General features: G+C 46.5%; 1 protein-coding gene across 3 annotated transcripts in view; it reads right to left on the bottom strand.

Annotated features, from left to right (window-relative positions):
- Positions 1-19,182, bottom strand: part of MPRIP (myosin phosphatase Rho interacting protein) — a 151,452-nt gene that overhangs the window by 113,122 nt on the left and 19,148 nt on the right. For all 3 annotated transcript variants that reach the window (XM_077746830.1, XM_077746829.1, XM_077746828.1), the window contains exons 2-3: positions 5,498-5,575; positions 3,522-3,587 (exon numbers count right to left, since the gene is read on the bottom strand). In XM_077746830.1, coding sequence (XP_077602956.1) covers positions 3,522-3,587; positions 5,498-5,575 — 144 coding nt within the window. The remainder of the gene's footprint in view (positions 1-3,521; positions 3,588-5,497; positions 5,576-19,182) is intronic.

Genomic DNA, 19,182 nt, shown 5'->3' with positions numbered 1-19,182 from the left:
GGATGACCTTCCCCACACTGTTCTCTGGAGACCTCTGGGGCCCATTCTCCTCTCCAATGAGAGCTGTGACACACAACACAGCTCGTGCCTCTCCCAGAAGCTGGTTACTTAAATTCAACAAATATTTACTAGGCCTGTGCCACTCCAGGGAGGCCCAGGCCTGACGATGGAGACAGAGACCAAGAATTATCAGGGGCCTAGCAATGGAAAAAAAGTCACAATCTAGTTGATAAGATAACATTTAACCAATGAAAACAAATAGCAATATTGTATTAAAGTCAAGTAACAATTTGAAATAGATTGTGACTCCTGTTAAGGGGACAGCCCAACCCTAAAATGCTACAATGTATTACAGGCAACAGATGTGCTCTGGGGGGTGGAGGAGGGGCAGGGCCCAGGCTCAGCAGGAGCAGAAGGACCAGCAGTGGCTACAGGCTTCCCGGGGCCAGAGCTGCGGCTCCTCGAGACCAACCAACACCAAGATGTGGCCATTATACATCATGGTGGCCTGAGCACAGCATGGAAAGTGGTACATCTATGCTCCCTGGGTAATAGCTACACACATAAGCAATCCTGCTAACCCTGTGGGCACCCAATGCGCAGGGCCTGCCAACAGAAACCACTCCACACCAGGAACAGGCCTACCCCATTCCACTCCGGCACTTACCATGCCAGCCAGCTAGCTAACCCTGCCCCTTCACTTCCCTCACTCCCAGGAAATCAGACAGGTGAGTCCTTCCATGCCTCAAGAACACAGCTGTAAAGAAAGCAAGTCAAACTTATATTTTAAATTAAAAAAATATTTTTTTTAAACAAGCCACTGAGTAGATCATGTGGGAGGGTTGCTCCGCCTTAGCACTGCTGACATTCGGGGCCAGATCATTCCCTGTTGTGAGGCCTCTACCTTTAGGTATCCATCCAGAGCACCCTGCATGGTTGCAAGAGTCTAAGACTCCAGACATTGCCAGGTGGTCCTGGGAAGCAAGCACAGTGATCCCCAGCTGGGGACCATGGTCCCCTAAGAGAAAACTCTCAGCACAGCTGCGTTCAGTTCACACAAGAGCCTGCCTGCAGAGCTCTTCCGCACCAGGCCTGGGGACCCTGCAGGCTGGACAGAGGCAGGCGTCTAGGCATCAGGAAAGCTGGCCTCTGGGTTGGAGCTCCAGAATTCTGGACTGTGCTCACCAGGGAGTGGCCAGGAAAAGCAAGGCCTGATACAGACCACTGGGGTGGGAGAGGACCCTCCAGTCCTTGCCAGAAAGAGCTCACCTGCAAGAACCACAGCAATGGCCACCAACGCTGACCATGGGCAGTCGGCATCTGACTGCCTCCTTGCCCAGCCTCTTGTCAACAGCAGGCCAGACGCTTCCCTGCAACCTTCCCCATAGTGCTTTCCTAACACAACAGGGAAGACCCTCACACACCTGATGCTGCTTTAAAGGTATTTCAATGCAACTGCCACCGTCTTTTTTCACCCACAGAAATCACACCTCTCCACTCCCTGGAGGTGCAGTGTATCCACACTGCCCACACTAATATTTCAACACTAACTGGCACACCAGGTCCACCTCTTCAGCTCCAAGGTCATCGGCCAGAAAGTGGCCCATGACCCAAAACTCAACTCTGGGCATCCCCCACAATGCCCTCTCTGTAGCCCAACTTTTTCCCGGGGCTTCTTTTACCATGTGGCTGGCACGGTTCCCCCTCTGCCCCAGCAGCACACGAAATAATACCCAACCAACATTCAGGTTGCTGGGAGACCAAACTATACTGCAAGGTGTCAGTGCTCACGGCTCAACAGCGTCAATTATTTAGGAGCAGCTCTTGGGATGCAGCATGCACTCTCCACTTGTGTGGACACAAAGGCATCTGCAATAGCCACCCTCTCTTTGTGCATGTGCAACTGAGCTGAAGGGAACAAAAGACTGTACTGGACTCCAGTAGACCTACAGAAAGATTTCCTGACCAGAATAATCAGTCTCCATGCCAAGTCCAGGAAACTCTTTTCTGGGAAGGTTCACGGTTAGCCCAGCCTGGATGTAAACCAGTGACCTCTGAGTCTCCTCCACTACTGTCACCCTTTGGGGGACTTAAGGACAAGGCAGCCAGGCACAGGGAGGAAAAAGTAAACTTCAAGGCTTGTGAGAGGCCCCACTACAACCTGGGCGACGACTTGTACGACGGCCAAGTTGGGAGAGTGCAGAGGGCAGTGACGGCGCTGCCTCCAGGCCTGCTTCCTTTTCCCGGAAGGAAATGGTGTCCAAGTGAATCGGTCCCCCTGCTCATCTTTCTAGTGAATTCTACCACAGCCAGCGGTGCTCACCTCCAATCTACTCTGGACCACAGCAAAAACCCTCTGGGGCCCATCACACTGTACAAAACTCAAGAGAAAGAATGATAAAGAAGGAACCCACGAAGTGACAGCTGACAGAGCAGCTGCTATCATACCTGTTAATTCCACTACCTACACATCATACCCACTAATTCAGCTGAGAAACAAAAAACAGAAGGCATCACATCAGAAAGATGAGGACCTCCATGTGGAAATGGACTCACTTGTTGCCTTTTCACACAGTTCTAATGACCACCCTAAAATCCAAATGTCCCAACAGCCTACAAGGTCCCTGGAAAGGACAGTTATCTCTGCTCACACTTCCAGGACCCTGCCCTCACTCCTGCAGCAAAAAGAAAATGAACTCTGGGTGGGATGGGGTCAACCTATTTCATGACCAGATTTTCCAGGACAGTCCCGATTAAAAATGCTGCCCACATAAATGCACACAAATTCAAGTGGAACAGGAAAAGGTACTTAAATCTTCTACCTTCAACCCTTTATAAAACTTGGAACTCAGTCATACTTTAGGTTAGGAGAGACCAATCTCCTGTAGAAAAAAACTCAGGCGAAGTGGATGGAAAAAAGAAAAGCCACAACATTCCACCTGGTTGATTTTCAGTTTTGCCTCCGGACCAAGAGCAGTAAACACTCCTCCAGCCTAGGAAGCAGGGAGCAAACAGAGAGCACACCTGGTGCATGGTGGGGCAGAAAGGAGCCCCGTGCCCCGTTTCAGTGACCAGGAGAAAACTGACCCCATGGCCCGGAGGCCTCTGAAGGTCCAAGAGGAAGAGACCAGTTGCGGCGATGGAACCGAGAAGCAGTCCTGGACGATGGCAGGGGATGCACGCGTGCTCAACTCTCACACGCACACCCAGGGTCAGCCCCCTACCCGTCCCTGCAGGCCCACAGCCTCTTTTGCTTCTCGTTAACTGGCCAAGTGTGACTGCTGTCATCCTGGAACAGAAGGACTTCCTCCCTCACTGCCTACTCTCACCTGCGACCACTGGCGATGCCGCCCAGCAAAGGTCTGCGTTGCTCAGGGCTGTCCTTTACACACACTCCAAGTTCTTCGAACTCCAGGCTCCCAAAGGAAGCCCAAGCGAGAGCACACACTGCACAAACGCAGCCACTGTGAAGGGGCCTAAGGGAGACGGGAGTCACGGCATGGGCGCGGAAGGACACTCACCATCTCGTCCAGGGCGTAGCGCAAGAGGCCGTGCTCGTAGAGGATGAAGAAGCGCCGCTGCCATTTCTGCAATGGAGCACAGAGCAGGCAGTTAGAAGCTGTGGCCTGGCCACACTCGCAGGGCCCCCGGGTCCCACAGCCCACATCAAAGGGGTACTGGCTCTGCACCTTCCATCTCTGGGGCACACAGCAGGAGAAGAGGGGCCCAAGGCAAAATAACGGTAATTTATTAGACAGCCAGGGGAGAGACCCAAATAGCCCCGTGTTTTTCACATGCGCTACTGAGACTTAATTTGCAAGCCCCTCAGGAGCAGAGATGGTGTCTTGGTCACCTTTTTGTATTCCCTATGTACCCAGCACAGAACTTTCCACATAACATGGTGTCAGGATTTGTTTGATGAATTGTATGGCACAGTGTGGAATAACCTAAGAATGCCAGGCTTCGATCCCCCACTTCTAAAAAATCCCAGGAAACTGCTATACAAGGCTTGTTCCAATGATCCAGAGTGAAAAGACAGGCTCCAGCATTCACTAAGGATGAGTGAGCAAAACAAAAATCAAAACTGAGGAGAAGGGAGACCTGTAGGAATGGCTCTGATGTCCCAGGAGTATTCAGCCAGCAAAGGGTGCCCCTCTCTATGCTCCACCCAAAGGGCAGGCTGCAGGGCCGGCAGACCCACAAGCACTAACAGCAGAACAGAGAGGACCACGAGAGTCACCGCTTTCCTTTCTGCTGGGGGAAGACATGTCCAGCACAGGAGACTCTTGATCCCCGAATCCCAGGGATCATCAATGAGGACCCGTGACCTATTTTGAACATTTCAAAAAGCCCAACAAAATTCATACTTTCACTGGCAATAAGGCCACAAGAACTAAGTTATCATGCCTCTCTGCTTTGGGCCGGAATTATATCCTTCCTAATAATGTTTTTCCCAACAGAAGCTAGAAATGGCAGTTCTGTATGACCCAAATATAAAACAGGAAAGGGAGCTGCTCCCTGGTTACTGCAGGCATCGGAACACAGTCACCCCTGTCGTCCTTCTGCCCAAATGGAACAGGACGCCCAAACGGCCTTGTAAAGAGGACCTATAGATGGCTGGTCCCACGCTGGGTGTCCAGGGAGAGGCCACTTGAAATCTTCCCGAGAAATCTTTTCAAGGCTCCTATTTACCATCTTGGAAGTCAAAACTCATACCAGAAGTCATCCTAAAGATCCCAGACATAATGCAAGGTCTGTGGGGCACCAGGCCCCGACCCCAGCAGGTAGCATTCAGGCCAAGGGGCAGCAGAGATCAAGAGGCAGAGCCCAGGCTCCCTCAGGGAGCAGGGGATGGGAAGGGAGAGGAGCTGGAGCAATTTAGAGGGTATGGGCCGCAGCACCTGGAAAAGAACACGTGGAAAAGGACAGATGGTGTTTTAACTAGAGGCATCCAAAGAGGCTCCCCGGCAGAGGAACAAAGTTCTGTTTGGAACAATGTTGGTTTAATCATCTCCATTCTCCCGCGGACCTGGGCTGCTCCTGTGCTGGGGTGCCCGGGAGACATGGGGCAAAGCAAAGCTGGCCCTCTAGTCCCTCATCCCTTTTCTAGTGCTCATTTGCTGATCCCTAACCTGGGAGGAGAAGTAAGGAAAGGAGGGGAAGGGCTAACGGAAGCCTAATCAGCATAATGCAAATGTTTGCTGAATTGCTGTTCTGCTTTTTACATTTAACTGTTTTGGGAGTCAAGTTGACTCAAAAAACGAGGAGGCACCAGGTGAGAGCATCTCCTTTTCAAGGGTGGACCTGGCATAACTAGTATCATGGAGACTTTTCCTGTTGGGCCTATAAGTCTGCCAAACACGGTTCCCTGCTGATCCTGCCAGCCCACAATCCACTGTTTTAACTCCCCATCTCCCTCCCCCGCACCATCAATTTGCCCTTAGTAGGGCCCCTCTGGAGCTCCCCCCACCTCGAGAATTCATTCTGACCACCTTACCCGGGACCGATGTACTGGGTTGTCAAAGTCGGTCCCATCTGGAGCCAGGAGCAGCCAGCCACCGTAAATAGGTTTCGCCTGGAGGAGAAACAAGACAGCAAGTCATCAATGCCTTGGACCAGAGAGCTTCAGCAGTCAAGATGAAGATAAGCACTTGCTGAAAACAGAAGTCACCCCTGCTTAGCACACACCAGGCATCTCATTCCCCAGGCCAAGTCTCCAAGAAAGATGTTTGCGAGCAAGAGGCTCCTGAGAGGAACACAAAACCCAGCAGAACTCTGAAAACCTGCAGAGTACACTAACCCCTGAAAAACAGATGCCTCCCTCAAGTTCCTAACAAGCCACTAAGGTCAGGAAACAATGGCATTTTCTTTTGTTTGTTTTTAGTTTTTATTTATTTTTGAGACAGAGAGAGACAGCACAGGTGGGGGAGGGACAGAAAGAGAGGGAAACACAGAATCTGAATCAGGCTCCAGGCTCTGAGCTGTCAGCACAGAACCCGATACAGGGCTTGAACCCATGAACCGTGAGATCATGACCTGAGCCAAAGTCGGATGCTCAACCGACTGAGCCACCAGGCGCCCCAACAATGGCATTTTTAATCACCATGTGTGCTGGGTACTAGGCATATTATGCAAACAACAAAGCCAAAAGGCCTCCTTCTAATGATACGAAACAGGGCCTGGGAGAAGAGACATTGCTTTAGTGATCCCAGGTAGCACTGGCCAAAGATTCACCAACTTCCTGGCTATGTGACATTGGCCTGAAAACTGCTGGGTTTCAATTCCCCCACTCAAAAGGTGATGGTGATGATAACTGCTTTAACATCTCAGGAGACTTATGTGAGGATTGATGAGGTAATGTAAGTAACACAGCACAGGAATATACAATGGTGCAGCCACTGTGTGTGGAAAAGTCTGGCAGTTCCTCAAAGAGTTAAATACAGAATTCCACATGATCCAGAACTCTACTCCTAGCTATATTCACCCAAGGAAACTAGAAGCAAGTGCTAAAATAAAACTTGGACATGAATGTTCATAGCAGCACTACTCATAATTGCCAAAAGGTAGAAACAACCCCAATGCCCACCAACACGTGACTAGATAAACAAAATGTGACCTATCCATACAACAAACTATTAGTAATAAAAGGCCATGAAGTATTGGCACATTCTACAGCAGGGATGAACCCTGAAAATATTATGCTAAGTGAGAGAACACAGACACAAAAGACCACATTGTTTTTTTAAAATATTTTTATTTATTTCTAGGAGAGAGACAGCGTGAGCAGGGGAGGGTCAGAGAGAGAGGGAGACACAGACTCTGAAATAGGCTCCAGGCTCTGAGCTGGCAGTCAGCACAGAGCCCAACGCGGGGCTTGAACTCATGAACCGCGAGATCATGACCTAAGTGAAAGTCGGGACGCTTAACCGACTAAGCCACCCAGGTGCCCCAAAAGACCACATTTTGTAGGATTCCATTTACATGAAATATCGAGAATACATAAATCCACAGAAACAGAAAGCAGATTAATGGTTGCCAGAACATGGGGGGAGCAGGAAATGGGAAGCGACTGCTAACAGGTATGGGGTTTCTTTTCTTTTTTTTTTTTTTAATGTTTATTTTCTTTGAGAGAGAGAGTGTGAGAGTGTGTGTGTGTGTGTGTGCGTGTGTGTGTGTGTACGTACTCGGGAGTGCAAGCAGGAGACAGGCAGAGAGAGAGGGAGACAGAGGATCTGAAGCCGGCTCTGCACTGACACTGGATAGCCTGATGCGGGGCTCGGACTCACGAACCGTGAGATCATGACCTGAGCCAACGTTGGATGCTTAACCAACTGAGCCACCCAGGCGCCCCATTCTGACTCGTATGAGGTTTCTTTTTGAGGGTGATGAAAATGTTCTGGAATTAGAAAGTGGAGATGGATGAACAACCTTGTGAATACACTAAAAACTACTGAATTGTGCACTTTAAATTTTTTTTTTTTTTTTAAGTATTTTATTTATTTCTAGGAGAGAGAGAGCGTGAGCAGGGGAGGGTCAGAGAGAGAGGGAGTCACAGACTCTGAAACAGGCCCCAGGCTCTGAGCTGGCAGTCAGCACAGAGCCCGACGCGGGGCTCGAACCCACGAACCGCGAGATCATGACCTGAGCGAAAGTCAGACGCTTAACCGACTAAGCCACCCAGGCTGAATTGTGCACTTTAAAACGGTGAATTTCATGTTATGTACATTGTATCTCCAAAGAAACTATGAGAAAAAGCCCACTAGGCACAATGTTTGGCCTATAAATGCATAATAAACATCAGCTCTTCATTTTTTTGTGAAGATTTCCCCCACCCTGAAGACCCTGACACGTAGGAGCTCAACATGAGATAAAAGACCTAGACAGACACAGGGGCTCCACCTCCCTTTTCAGCCATACCCAGCTGGCGAGAAGCAGTTGGAAAAGGCACAACCAAGCCAATTTGTCCACTACCCTTTGGGGGGGCAGTAACACAAATTAAATCCCAAACCACTACACCCATGACTAATCTCTGGGAAAGCCTTAGGGGTCCTCTTAATATGCTTTTTATTCAACACTTTCCAAACTGGAGGCCCTGTCACACCAACTCATTTTATAGCTGTGGAATCTGTGACTCAGAGAGGGAAGGTCAATTGCCACAGGTCACACAGCATTTCAGGGTAAGCCAAGAACCTTCCCCTTTCTTGGCTTCTGCAGGGTCCAAAAGGCCCCCAGGGGAAGCTCTGGCTTTTCCCCATGAAAGTGAACAAAGTAGGAAAGAGGGGCTTCGGGCAAGGGGTATGGAGTGGGCAGAAGAAAGGAAGTGAGGGGCTGGCTTTGATGAAACACAGGAGGTGGGTGCTGGCAGAGGACCAGGGGTTAGAAGGACATAATCCAGGAGGGCCCTGGGAGAGGTAGAATGAAATTCTGCCTCGGAAAGCACAAGCGAAGAGAGTAAGGTCTGTTTTCTTAGCAAACTCCAGCAGCGCCCAGCCATTCCCTAGGCCGGCAAGCACACTCGGCCCCTCTCGCACACCACTCAGGGCTATGCACATACCAGATGGAAGGGTCAGGGCCAGGGGGTGATCCCAGGCCAGGTGACTCCCCGACTTCGCCTCTTGGACTGCAGTTCTCTGACCTGTGAAATCAGGAGGTTGGACAACAATCCCGTGTCTCCTACATTTCTATCTGGTTTTGGCTACATGCCACTCACCTACTCTCTGGCTGCAGGGCTTTGCAGTGAACTCCTATTATAGCCACATCTACCTGCACTTTCCCTGAAGGTAGCAGTGGGAGACCGGAGGGACCGGCACACCACCCCTCAGATCCTGGCCCCACTCCCACCACAACAATCACTGGCACCATTATTCACTCAACACTTCCTCAAGCCTACTGTGCGCTGGCCCCGGGTGCTGTATGCCAGGGAGACTGGCAGCACCTGCCTCACTGTGCCAGGTCCTTCTTGTACAGACCACCCCAAAGGGGGCCTTGCAGGTGGACAGGCTGTACAGAAAGTGGGAAGGCTGGGCCACTGGAGGGCACAGGTCAGGAAACAAGGACTTTACGGGAAGAGGAAGCCAGGAAGCAGGTAACGTGACGTCAGGAGCATCTACCAAGGCAAATCCATAGGGACAGAAAGCAGATTGGTGGCTGCCTAGGGCTCGGGGGGCTGGAAGGACTAGGGAGTGACAGCTAAAGGGTAAAGGGTTTCTTTTTGGGATGATGAAAATGTTCTAAAACTGATTTTGGTGATGGATGCACATCTCTGGGAATATGCTACAAATCATCAAACTGTACGCTTCAAATGGGTCAACTGTATGGTATGTGAATTTTATCTCAATAAAGTTGTTAAAAATCATTTCCCAAGGCCCATGTAGGGCAGTGGGGAAGCAGAGATAAATAAGAGGCTGCTCCTACCTTCATAGCTGTACAATCCTAAGTAAATGTGAACCAATGAGTCCTTCCCCCAAACCTTGGGAGGGGCCAAGGAGGGGGCATCACTATGTGAGTTTTCAAGTGACTCTTGCCCCCTACCCCTGGTCATATTTGGGGAAACTTCATTCAAAGACACAAGGACAAAGGTTTAAAAGGGCAATGACCCAGTCCATGGATTTATAGAAAAGCAGCCACGTGCCAGACACAGAGCCTAGAGAAGGAGCCAGAGGCAACAGGCACAGGCTTGACAGGGTAGGGGGTACAACAAGGAGCTCCTAAAAGGGGTGACTTGGAACCTGGTGCTGCATACCATGAACCTCCAGATGTCTACTGTGCAATTCTAGGGTCACCAGGAGACAGGAAGGTACCTGCCACCCTACACTGCCATCCACATGAGCAAACAAGGAGGTGGGGTGGGAACAACTGTGAAGGAGGTGAGGAGCCCTCCACCTCCGCCCCCACAGGAGTGTGGCCTGGGGTGGAGAAGACTCTCTGGGCATAGGCATAGTTAAAGCAAAGGCACAGACGTGGGAACGAGTACGTTTGTGGGGATGGAGAGGAGGAGCCAATCTAACAGCACAAAGCAGCTTATGTGCTCTCTCCTTAAAACTCTCACCCCTTCTTACTGAGAGCTTCCAGACTAACTGTTCCGCAAGCCCGAGAGCCACGCACAGGGACACTCCACTCTCTGATCTTCCATCCTGGGTGACCTGCGGTCCTGACTCAGCCACCCTGCCCTCATCACGCAGGCATGGGAAAGGCATCCCAGGAAGGGCCTCTGCTCCTCCCACTACGTCTCGGAGAGCAGACCCAGCCACGTCAGTAGGTCCTTAGTGGCACCAGAGCTGCTCCAGTGAGGCAGCATGCTCCCTCTCAGGCCTCATCTACTTTCCTGGGGCAGGGCCTCTGACGGGCTGGAAGGCAGTCTTTCTGAGAGCCCCGTAATAACCTAAGACACAGATTTTGAAACAGACAACCCAAAAGGAGCTGGCTCAGGGGAGTGAGCTCTAGGAACTCCGTGGCATCCTAGCTTTGATGCTGCTTCCTGGCTGGGGCACAGGGGCTGGGGAAGAGAGGGCAGACGGAAGAAGCAGGTATTTGTTGTCGATACTGAGGACCCAAGATGCGCTGCAAGGACACAAAGGAAGGGCCTGAGTTCTGTTTCAAACAGGCTACCCTGAAGGAAGGAAGCACACTGGTCCAAATCCCACTGATAGTCATGACAGGAGTGTGTCTACTTGAGCTGTTTCTCTTCTGACAAAACTCAGCCTTCCCTCACAGATCCAGTAAAGCAGAGGCTGCACTTCTGGCTGGTCTCTAGGCAGAGGCTGTTGGTGGTCTGGTGCACTCCTCAACCGAAAGCCCTTTCAAAAGCGGTTACTTAAAACTTGTGCTTCCTGGGAAATAGGTAAGATGTTAATTTTCCCTATTCCTCTTACAAGTAAAACCCTGGCCACTATGTATAATAAAAATTTAAGACTCTACAAGGTGGAGAGAAGGTGGCAAAAAAGGGGGTTGGGGACCCAGAGACCTAAAAATGTGGAGATGTGCGCCCTGGGTTCTCTTTTTGTCTTATTGTCCCAGACCAGGTATTAGAAAAATGAGCAACCTGGAAGTAACAACAGGCACAAACAAAAGCCCCGATAAAAGCAGTTCTCTCTAGCTGAAGAACCAGGGGAGGAAGAACCTGGTAAGACAGAAAATTCTTAGATGGTAACTGCCCTGTTCCAGGCAGACATGACAGGAAGCCTCGGCCCCAGCCCCATGCCAGCAAAGGCTTCCACCCTGCCAACTAAGAGGCGTCCCAGCACCCTTATCAGAAAGGTGTCAGAGAGCCAGGCAGGGAGATGGGATTTTCACCCCCACCCAGCAGGAACAAAGCCCACTCCCTCACCCTGCTGGGGTGGAGTCAGAGGAAGACATGTGGGGAGCTGAACTCTCACCCCAGTTCTGCAGTAACAAGGAATCTCCCGCCTCAGGGGTCAGTGGAGGCCAAGTAGAGAGCCTAGACTTCTACTTATACCTGAATGATGGGAGCACCCCCACCCCCACCCTCATTGGAGAAGTGTCAAAAAAGCCTACTGAAAGACAAGCCTACTGAAAGACATAGTCCACAGTCACCTAAGTCACACAAAAATGTCCAGGCTTCAACTGAAAAACCACCAGCATTCTAAGAACCAGAAAAATCATTAAATGAATAAACAAAGACAATCAACAGTGTCCAACTCTTGATTTTAGCTCAGGTCATGATCTCATGGTTCGTGAGATCGAGCCCTGAGTTGGGCTCTGTGCTGACAGTGTGGAGCCTCCTTAGGATTCTCCCTCTCCCCTTCCCTCTGCCCCTCCTGTGGTCATGCTCACTCACTCTTGCTCTCTCAAAATAAGTAAATAAGCTTTAAAAAAACAAAAGAAAGAAAATGATAAGGAAACTTGGATCATCATAAAAGCAAGAAAACAGTAAGCAAAAATACATGTAATCAGGTTTTCCCTCTCTTGAGTTTTCTACATTATGTTTGATGACTGGAGCAAAAAATTATAACATTGTCTAATGAGGTTCTAAATCATATAGAGAAAGTATTTAATACAATTACCTACGAAGGGGAAAGAGACATAAAAGAGGTACTACCTGTACTTCAACTGGTAAAATGATACCACCAGTGGACTATGACGAGCTATGTATACATAATGTAATGTACAGAACCACTAAAAATCTATACTGAAAAGGATTACCCCATATAAATCATGAAATTTATCATAAAAAGTGAAATTCTAAAAACAAAACAAAACTTGAAAAAGACGGAGAAATAATAAAGAGAACATTCAGGAGTCAAAAAATAATTATGGCCTAACATGTCAACAATTACATTAAATGTAAATGACCTAAATACAACAATTAAAAGAGACTGACAAAGATTTTTTTTAATGACCTAACTATACACTATAAAAAATTCACTGCATATATAATGATACAAACAGGTTGAAAGTAAAAGAATGGAAAAGATACATCTTGCAAATACTAATCAAAGGAGAGCAGAGTCCCTATATTAGTATCAGATCAAAATAAAGAAAATGACCAGAGACAGAAACATGACAAAAGGGTCACTTCAATAAGACAAAGCAATCCTAAATGTATATGCACCAAATAACAAAACCACAACGTAATGTGAAGCAAAAACTAACAGAACTGAAAGGAGAAGTAAATCCACAATTATAGTTGGAGACTTCAACACTCCTTTCTCAACAACTGACAAAAAAACATTTTTTAAATCAGCAAGAATACAGAAGAAATCAACACCATCAACCAACAGAATCTAATTGACGATTATCAGAAAAATCCACTATACAACAGCAGAATATGTTTTTTTAAGTGCCCACAGAATAGCTACCATGATAGATTACATCCTGGGCCATAAAACAAGCCTCAATAGATTCAAAGAACTGAAATCATAGAGTATGTTCTTTGACCACAGTGAAAGTAACAGGAAATCTCCAAACTTCTGGAAGCTAAACAATACACTTTTTTTTAATTGCTTTATTTCNGAATGTGTAGATTGCTTTGGGTAGTAATGACATCTTAACTATACTTCTTACTAATCCATGAGTCAAGGAAGAAACCTTAAAGAAAAATTTAAAAATTACATACCAAAATTTGTAGGACACAACTAAAACAGTCCTGAGAGGGAATGTTATCACATTAAAATGCTTCCATTAGAAAAAAGGAAAAGTTTCCAATTAATAAGCTCCTACCACAAGAACCTAGAAAAAGAAGTATAAAATATACCCATAGAAAAAAGGAAATGAAGAGCAAAAATAATTAAATTGAAACAGAAAAAAACAGTAAAATCAATGAAACATAGAGCTGGTTCTTTGCTTTTTTAATCTTTTAAATAATTTTTTTACTGTTTTATTTATTTTTGAGAGAGAGAGAGAGAGAGAGAGAGAAAGAGAGAGACTGTGTGAGCAGGAGAGGATCGGAGAAAGAGGGAGACACAGAATCCAAAGACAGGCTACAGGCTCTAAGCTGTCAGCACAGAGCCCGACACAGGGCTCGAACCTACGAACCTTGAGATCATGACCTGAGCCAAAGTCAGACACGCAACCGATTGAGCCACCCAGGCACCCCAAGAGCTGGTTCTTTGAAAAGATCAAAAAAAATTCACAAACTTCTGGCAAGACTGACAAAGAAAAGGACACAAATTAAAATCAAGAGTGAAATAGGAGATATCACTACAGATCCTACAGACATCAAAAAAAAAAAATAACAACGAATATTATGAAAAACTCTACAAGCAATAATTTGACAATATGGATGAAATGGACCAATTTCTCAAAATCACAGATAATCTGAATAATCCTCTATTAAGGAAACTGATGTGTAATTGCAAAACTCCCAAAAAAGAAGACTGCCTGGGTGGCTCAGTCAGTTTAGTGTCTGACTGTTGGTTTTGGCTCAGGCCATGATCTCACAGTTTGTGGGTCTGAGTTCCACATCAGGCTCTGTGCTGACAGCTCAGAGCCAGGAGCCTGCTTCAGATTCTGTATCTCCCTGTGTCTCTGCCTTCCCTCTGCTCATGCTCTGTCTCTGTCTCTGAAAACTAAATAAACGTTGAAAAATAAAAAATCTCCCAAAAAATAAATTTCCAGGCTTGGACAGTTTCATTAGAGAATTACCAAGTGTTCAAAAAAGAATTAACACCATAGTCTTTTCCACAAAACAGAAGAGGAAGAAAGACTTTCCAATTCATTTTAAGAAGGTAATATTAACCTGATACCAAAATCAGACACATTAATAAAAAACAAAGAAACAACTGTAGACCAAAATCCCTCATGAATATAGATGAATCCAACAAAATACTAGCAAAGAGAATTCAGCAAAAAATTTAAAGAATAATATACCATGACCAAGTGGGATTTATTCCAGGGATACAAGACTGGTTCAATACTTGAAAACTCAGTCAATATAATCCACTATATTAACAGGCTAAAGAAAAACTTTGATCACATCAATTAATGCAGAACAAGCATTTGACAAAATTCAATACCTACTCATGATAGAAGGGAATTTCCTCAACTGACGAAGAGCATCTATAAAAACCTACAGCTAACAGTATACTTAATGGCCAGTGCATTAAGAAAGGGAAATAAAAAGCATATAGATCAGAGAGAAAAAATAAAATGCTTGCATATGACATAATTTTCTATGTAGAAAAACATGGAATGTATTTTTAGAAACTCCTAGAACTAATAAGTGAGTTCAACAAGGATGCAGGATATAAGATCAGTATACAAAAACCGATTGTATTTCTATATACTAACAGCGAATATATGGACATCAAAATTAAAAATATAATACCACTTACAATCACTTAAAATAATGAAATACTTAGGTGTAAATCTAACAAATCATGTATAAGATTCGCGTGCTAAAAACTACACAACACTGATGAAAGAAACCAAAGATCTTAAAAAATGGAAAGACCTATTATGTTCATAGACTGGAAAATTTTAAGATGTCAATTGTCTCCAAATTGATAAACAGAATTAATGCAATTACTAATCAAAAGCTCAGTAAGACTTATAAATATAGACAAGATTATGCTAAAACTTATATGGAAAGTCAAAGAAACTAGTAGAATAGTTCTTTAAAAATTAAAAAAGCGGGAGGAATTTATCTACTCAATTACAAGATTTATTATATATCCCCAGTATCAAGACTGTTATATTACTGGAAGGTGAGACACATAGATCAACAGAAGACAGAACCCAGAAACAGACCCACACAAATATGTCCAACCTAATTTTTGAAAAAGGTGCTAAAGCAACTCAATGGAGGAGAGACAGCCTTTTGACAAACGGTGCTGGATGGAACTAAAGTTCAATCTTCTATAAAAGTTAACTCAAAAAGAAGCACAAACAAACTACCAAATTGGACTTCATTAAAATTACAAACTTTCGCTGTGCAAAAGGCCCTACGAGGAGGGTGAAAAGATAACCCACAAAATGGGATAAAAATATTACAAACCACACAGTTAACAAAGGACTAGTATCCAGTATAGTATATAAAGACCACTCAAAACTCAATAGTTAAAAAAAAAAAACAATCTGTTGGGGCCCCTGGGTGGCTCAGTCGATTAAGCGTCTGACTCTTGATTTTGGCTCAGGTCATGATCTCAGTTTGTGAGATGGAGCCTGCCTGGGATTCTCTCTCTGCCTCTCCCAAGCCGATACACACACACTCTCTCTTTCTCTCTCTCTCTCAAAAAATAAACTTTACAAAACAAAACAAACAAACAAAAAAACCCAAAACCATCTGTTTGGAACCACGGGCAATACACATCTATCAGAATGGCTAAAATTAAAAATAGTGACAATACCAAATGCTGGCAAGAATGTGAAAAGTCTATCACTCACACATTACTGGAGGGAATGTGAAATGGTATAGCCACTATAAAAAAGCTCAGTGGATTCTTAAAAAAAATAAGCATGCAATTACCATGTGATCCAGGAACTGCACATCTGGGTATTTATTCCACAAAAATAAAAATTTGCATTCTCACAAAAAGTGTACATTTATGAATGGTTGTAGAAGCTCTATTTGTAATAGCCCAAAACTGTAAGACCAGATTCCTTCCAATGGGTGAATGGGTAAAGAAACTGGTACAGAGGCGCCTAGATGGCTTAGTTAGTTTAAAGCATCTGACTCTTGAGTTCAGCTAGGTCTTGATCTCAGGGTCGTATGTTCTAGCCCTGAAAACTGGGCTCCAAGCTGGGCGTGGAGCCTACTTTAAAAAACAAAAACTGATACTTAAACACCATGGAATACTAGTCTGCAATAAAAAGGAACAAACTTGATATATACAATCTGGGTGAATCTTCAGAGAATTATGAGGAGTGAAAAAAAAAATTCTGAAAGGCTACATGTTATATAATTCCATTTACATAAAACTCTTGAAATGTGCAATTTATAGAAATGGAGAACAGATTCATGGCTGCCAGGGGTTAATAGAGAGTGATGGTGGGAGGGCAGGAGGCTTGGCTGTGAGGGACCTGCAGGGATTGAAATGCCCTGCATCTTGACTGCAGCAATGTCAATATCCTGGTTCTGACATTGTATGATAATTTTACAAGATGTTACCACTGGGGAAAACTGCGTAAAGTGTAGGTAGGATAGCTCTGTATTACTGCTTACAATTACATGGGGAAACTACAATTATTCAAAATTAAAAGTTCAATTAAAAATAATAATAAATAAACCTATTACTTCCTGACACTCCCTCTCCCCACATACAGGCATTTAGCACTGGAAAGGGGCTCTCCACAGCCCTGGAGCATGAGGCTCCAGCCATGAAGACCTCTGTAGTCACAGGGTCTTCCCCAGGCCAGGATGCTCCTCCACAGCCCTCAGCTGTGCTGCATGAGCTCCCCTGGCCTTTCCAAGGCTGCTCCCAGAGGCCACACACACCCACATGTATACACCCTCTCGGGCCTATCTACTCGACCATGGCAAGGTTCTTCTGCCCCTTTCCCTCTCACCATCCTCCAGGCAGCTCTGGGTTACATCAGGGACAGCCCAACTATCTTAACTCAGGCCAAGTAGGCAGGCTACAGGCAGGGGAAGATGCAAATGTCCCCACCTGCTTTACACAGCATTGTCAAGCTGCCACACTGATGCTTCCCAGAAACATACAGGCCTCTCTGGACACAGTCATCTGATCATAATCAGCTCCAAGGCATCCAGAACATTACATGCTTGGCTCTCGGCAACCACGTGGCCTGTCTGAGGCTAGAAGAGCAGGGAAGTCAGTGATGGATTTCTAACAGGTGGTTAACCTCACTTTTCCTGTCCTCAGATTCACCCACCGAGTATACGTGGTGTTGAGAAAGGCAGTCAGACACACCACACGATATGGCACCAAAGAGCAAGTACCCAAAACTATGGATAGAAAAACAGGAGTCCCCTCCTCCCAGCCGCTGATAACATCCCATCATCCTGAAGGCCCTCTAGGGTCTGGGGTCCCCTTACTGGCCCCCTCAAAATCCCACACTTCCTTCAAGTACAGGTACTGACCCAAAGCCAAGTGTTCACTAACTTACTGTGGCTGCTGCTGCCATTAATCCGGGACAGTGGCACCTCCCCCTTCTCTGAACTGTTCAGTTATACTTACCCCTCCTGGGGGGAGGAACATATTCCAGGCCTCTGGGCTAATGCACAGGCAGTTCTCTGTGGGGGGGGGGGGCTCTTTGCCCCATTCTGCTCACCCTCCCAAGTTCCAGATCTCCCAACCCCAAGCCATCCATGTCCCTTCCCTCTTACAACACGTCACCTGTCTGCTCGCTGCAGACAGGAATCTCGTCTCTATCTAGCACAGCAGCCGGTACAAAGCAGGGCTGCGGTGACTGAAAACATAGATATGTGAATGAGTCAGTGGACTCGTTGACTAGTCGCCACCACACAGCCGAAAAGCCTAGAACTGAGCATTGCTGGTAAGGCCTTCCCAGCCAAGACCTGGGTGAGCTCAGTCCCCACTTATAACTTCCACACACGGAGCTCATCAGTTGGAGCCCCAGGTTGCTCATCGGTTCCGGTTAGCACCAACACTGGGGGACACCCAGCAGGCTGAAGAGCAGGCAGACAAGCTGAGCCTCAAGTGTACTTCTCCCTTCTCTGACCCAATCCCCAGTCTTGCCGCCGTGTGTGCCATGCTGGCAAAGACACAAGGCAGAAACACTGAGGGAAACCTGGCACTCTCCGGGAGCAGCCATGTGGCCATATGTGGTGGGAACCATGGCGTTTCCATGCTCCAGTAATCCCACAGCCAGAAATTAAGCTTAAAGAAATAACAGAGAAGCAAAAAGTTCCCCCCTCATGATTTAGGAGGAACTCAATGTCCAACAAGGAAACGCCCAAATGAATGCTGATTATCAACTCATGAAAATATTAAACAGGCATTAATTATAAATAACTATGAGGAATTCAAGAAACCCTTGAAAGGATGTGCCCACAGGATTCCATCAAGCCAGCGCTTCCTGCACAGAGCCAGGTGGCTTTGTTCCATCTGTCTCCTGGTGACCAGCAAGCACCCTCTGAAGGTGTTCAGCAGAATTGTCCCAGGAGCTGCTGTGAAGTTGGAATCGCTCAAGGTGGAATCACTCAAGGTATCAGAGATGAAAACATGACGTGCACACGGTCCCTACCCCAGGGACTCTTGGTCTAGTGAAGGAGGCCAGGCATGTAAACAAGCATCCAAGAGAGGATGTAAAAATGTGGCCTATTATTATAAAATGCATAATAAGGACAGAGAAAGACTGGGAGTCAATGAGAAAGCAGCTATTGTGTTGACTGCTGGTGTTTGCTTCTATCATTTTTTAAGGTAATGCTACCATATAGCACTTACCAGACACTACTTTTTAAAGGGAGGGGAAGAGGTTTGCCTGACTGTGCACACAGTCTGATATTTCTGACACAGCACTAGCAGAGTATTTTCCAAAAAATGGTGGGGGCGGGGGGGGGTGGCAGAACAGGAAGTGGACCAAGTTAGGGAATCCCTATACTGCACTCTCCACCAATGCCATGACCTAATAGCTCCGGTGACCTAGTGTGAAGACCTTAGCCTGGGAACCAGAAGACCCAAGTTCCAGTCCTAGTTCCAGGGCTCAATTGCTGTTGTGGCCCAGGGCAAGACACCACCTCTGTGAATCTCAGCTTCATCATCTACAATAATAGAAAAATACACAGATCTTTTCCATATC

Source organism: Crocuta crocuta, unplaced genomic scaffold (assembly GCF_008692635.1).
Source record: "Crocuta crocuta isolate KB4526 unplaced genomic scaffold, BGI_CrCroc_1.0 scaffold139, whole genome shotgun sequence".
In the NCBI taxonomy this organism is placed as follows: Eukaryota; Metazoa; Chordata; class Mammalia; order Carnivora; family Hyaenidae; genus Crocuta; species Crocuta crocuta.
This window is presented reverse-complemented; position numbering and strand designations above follow the sequence as displayed.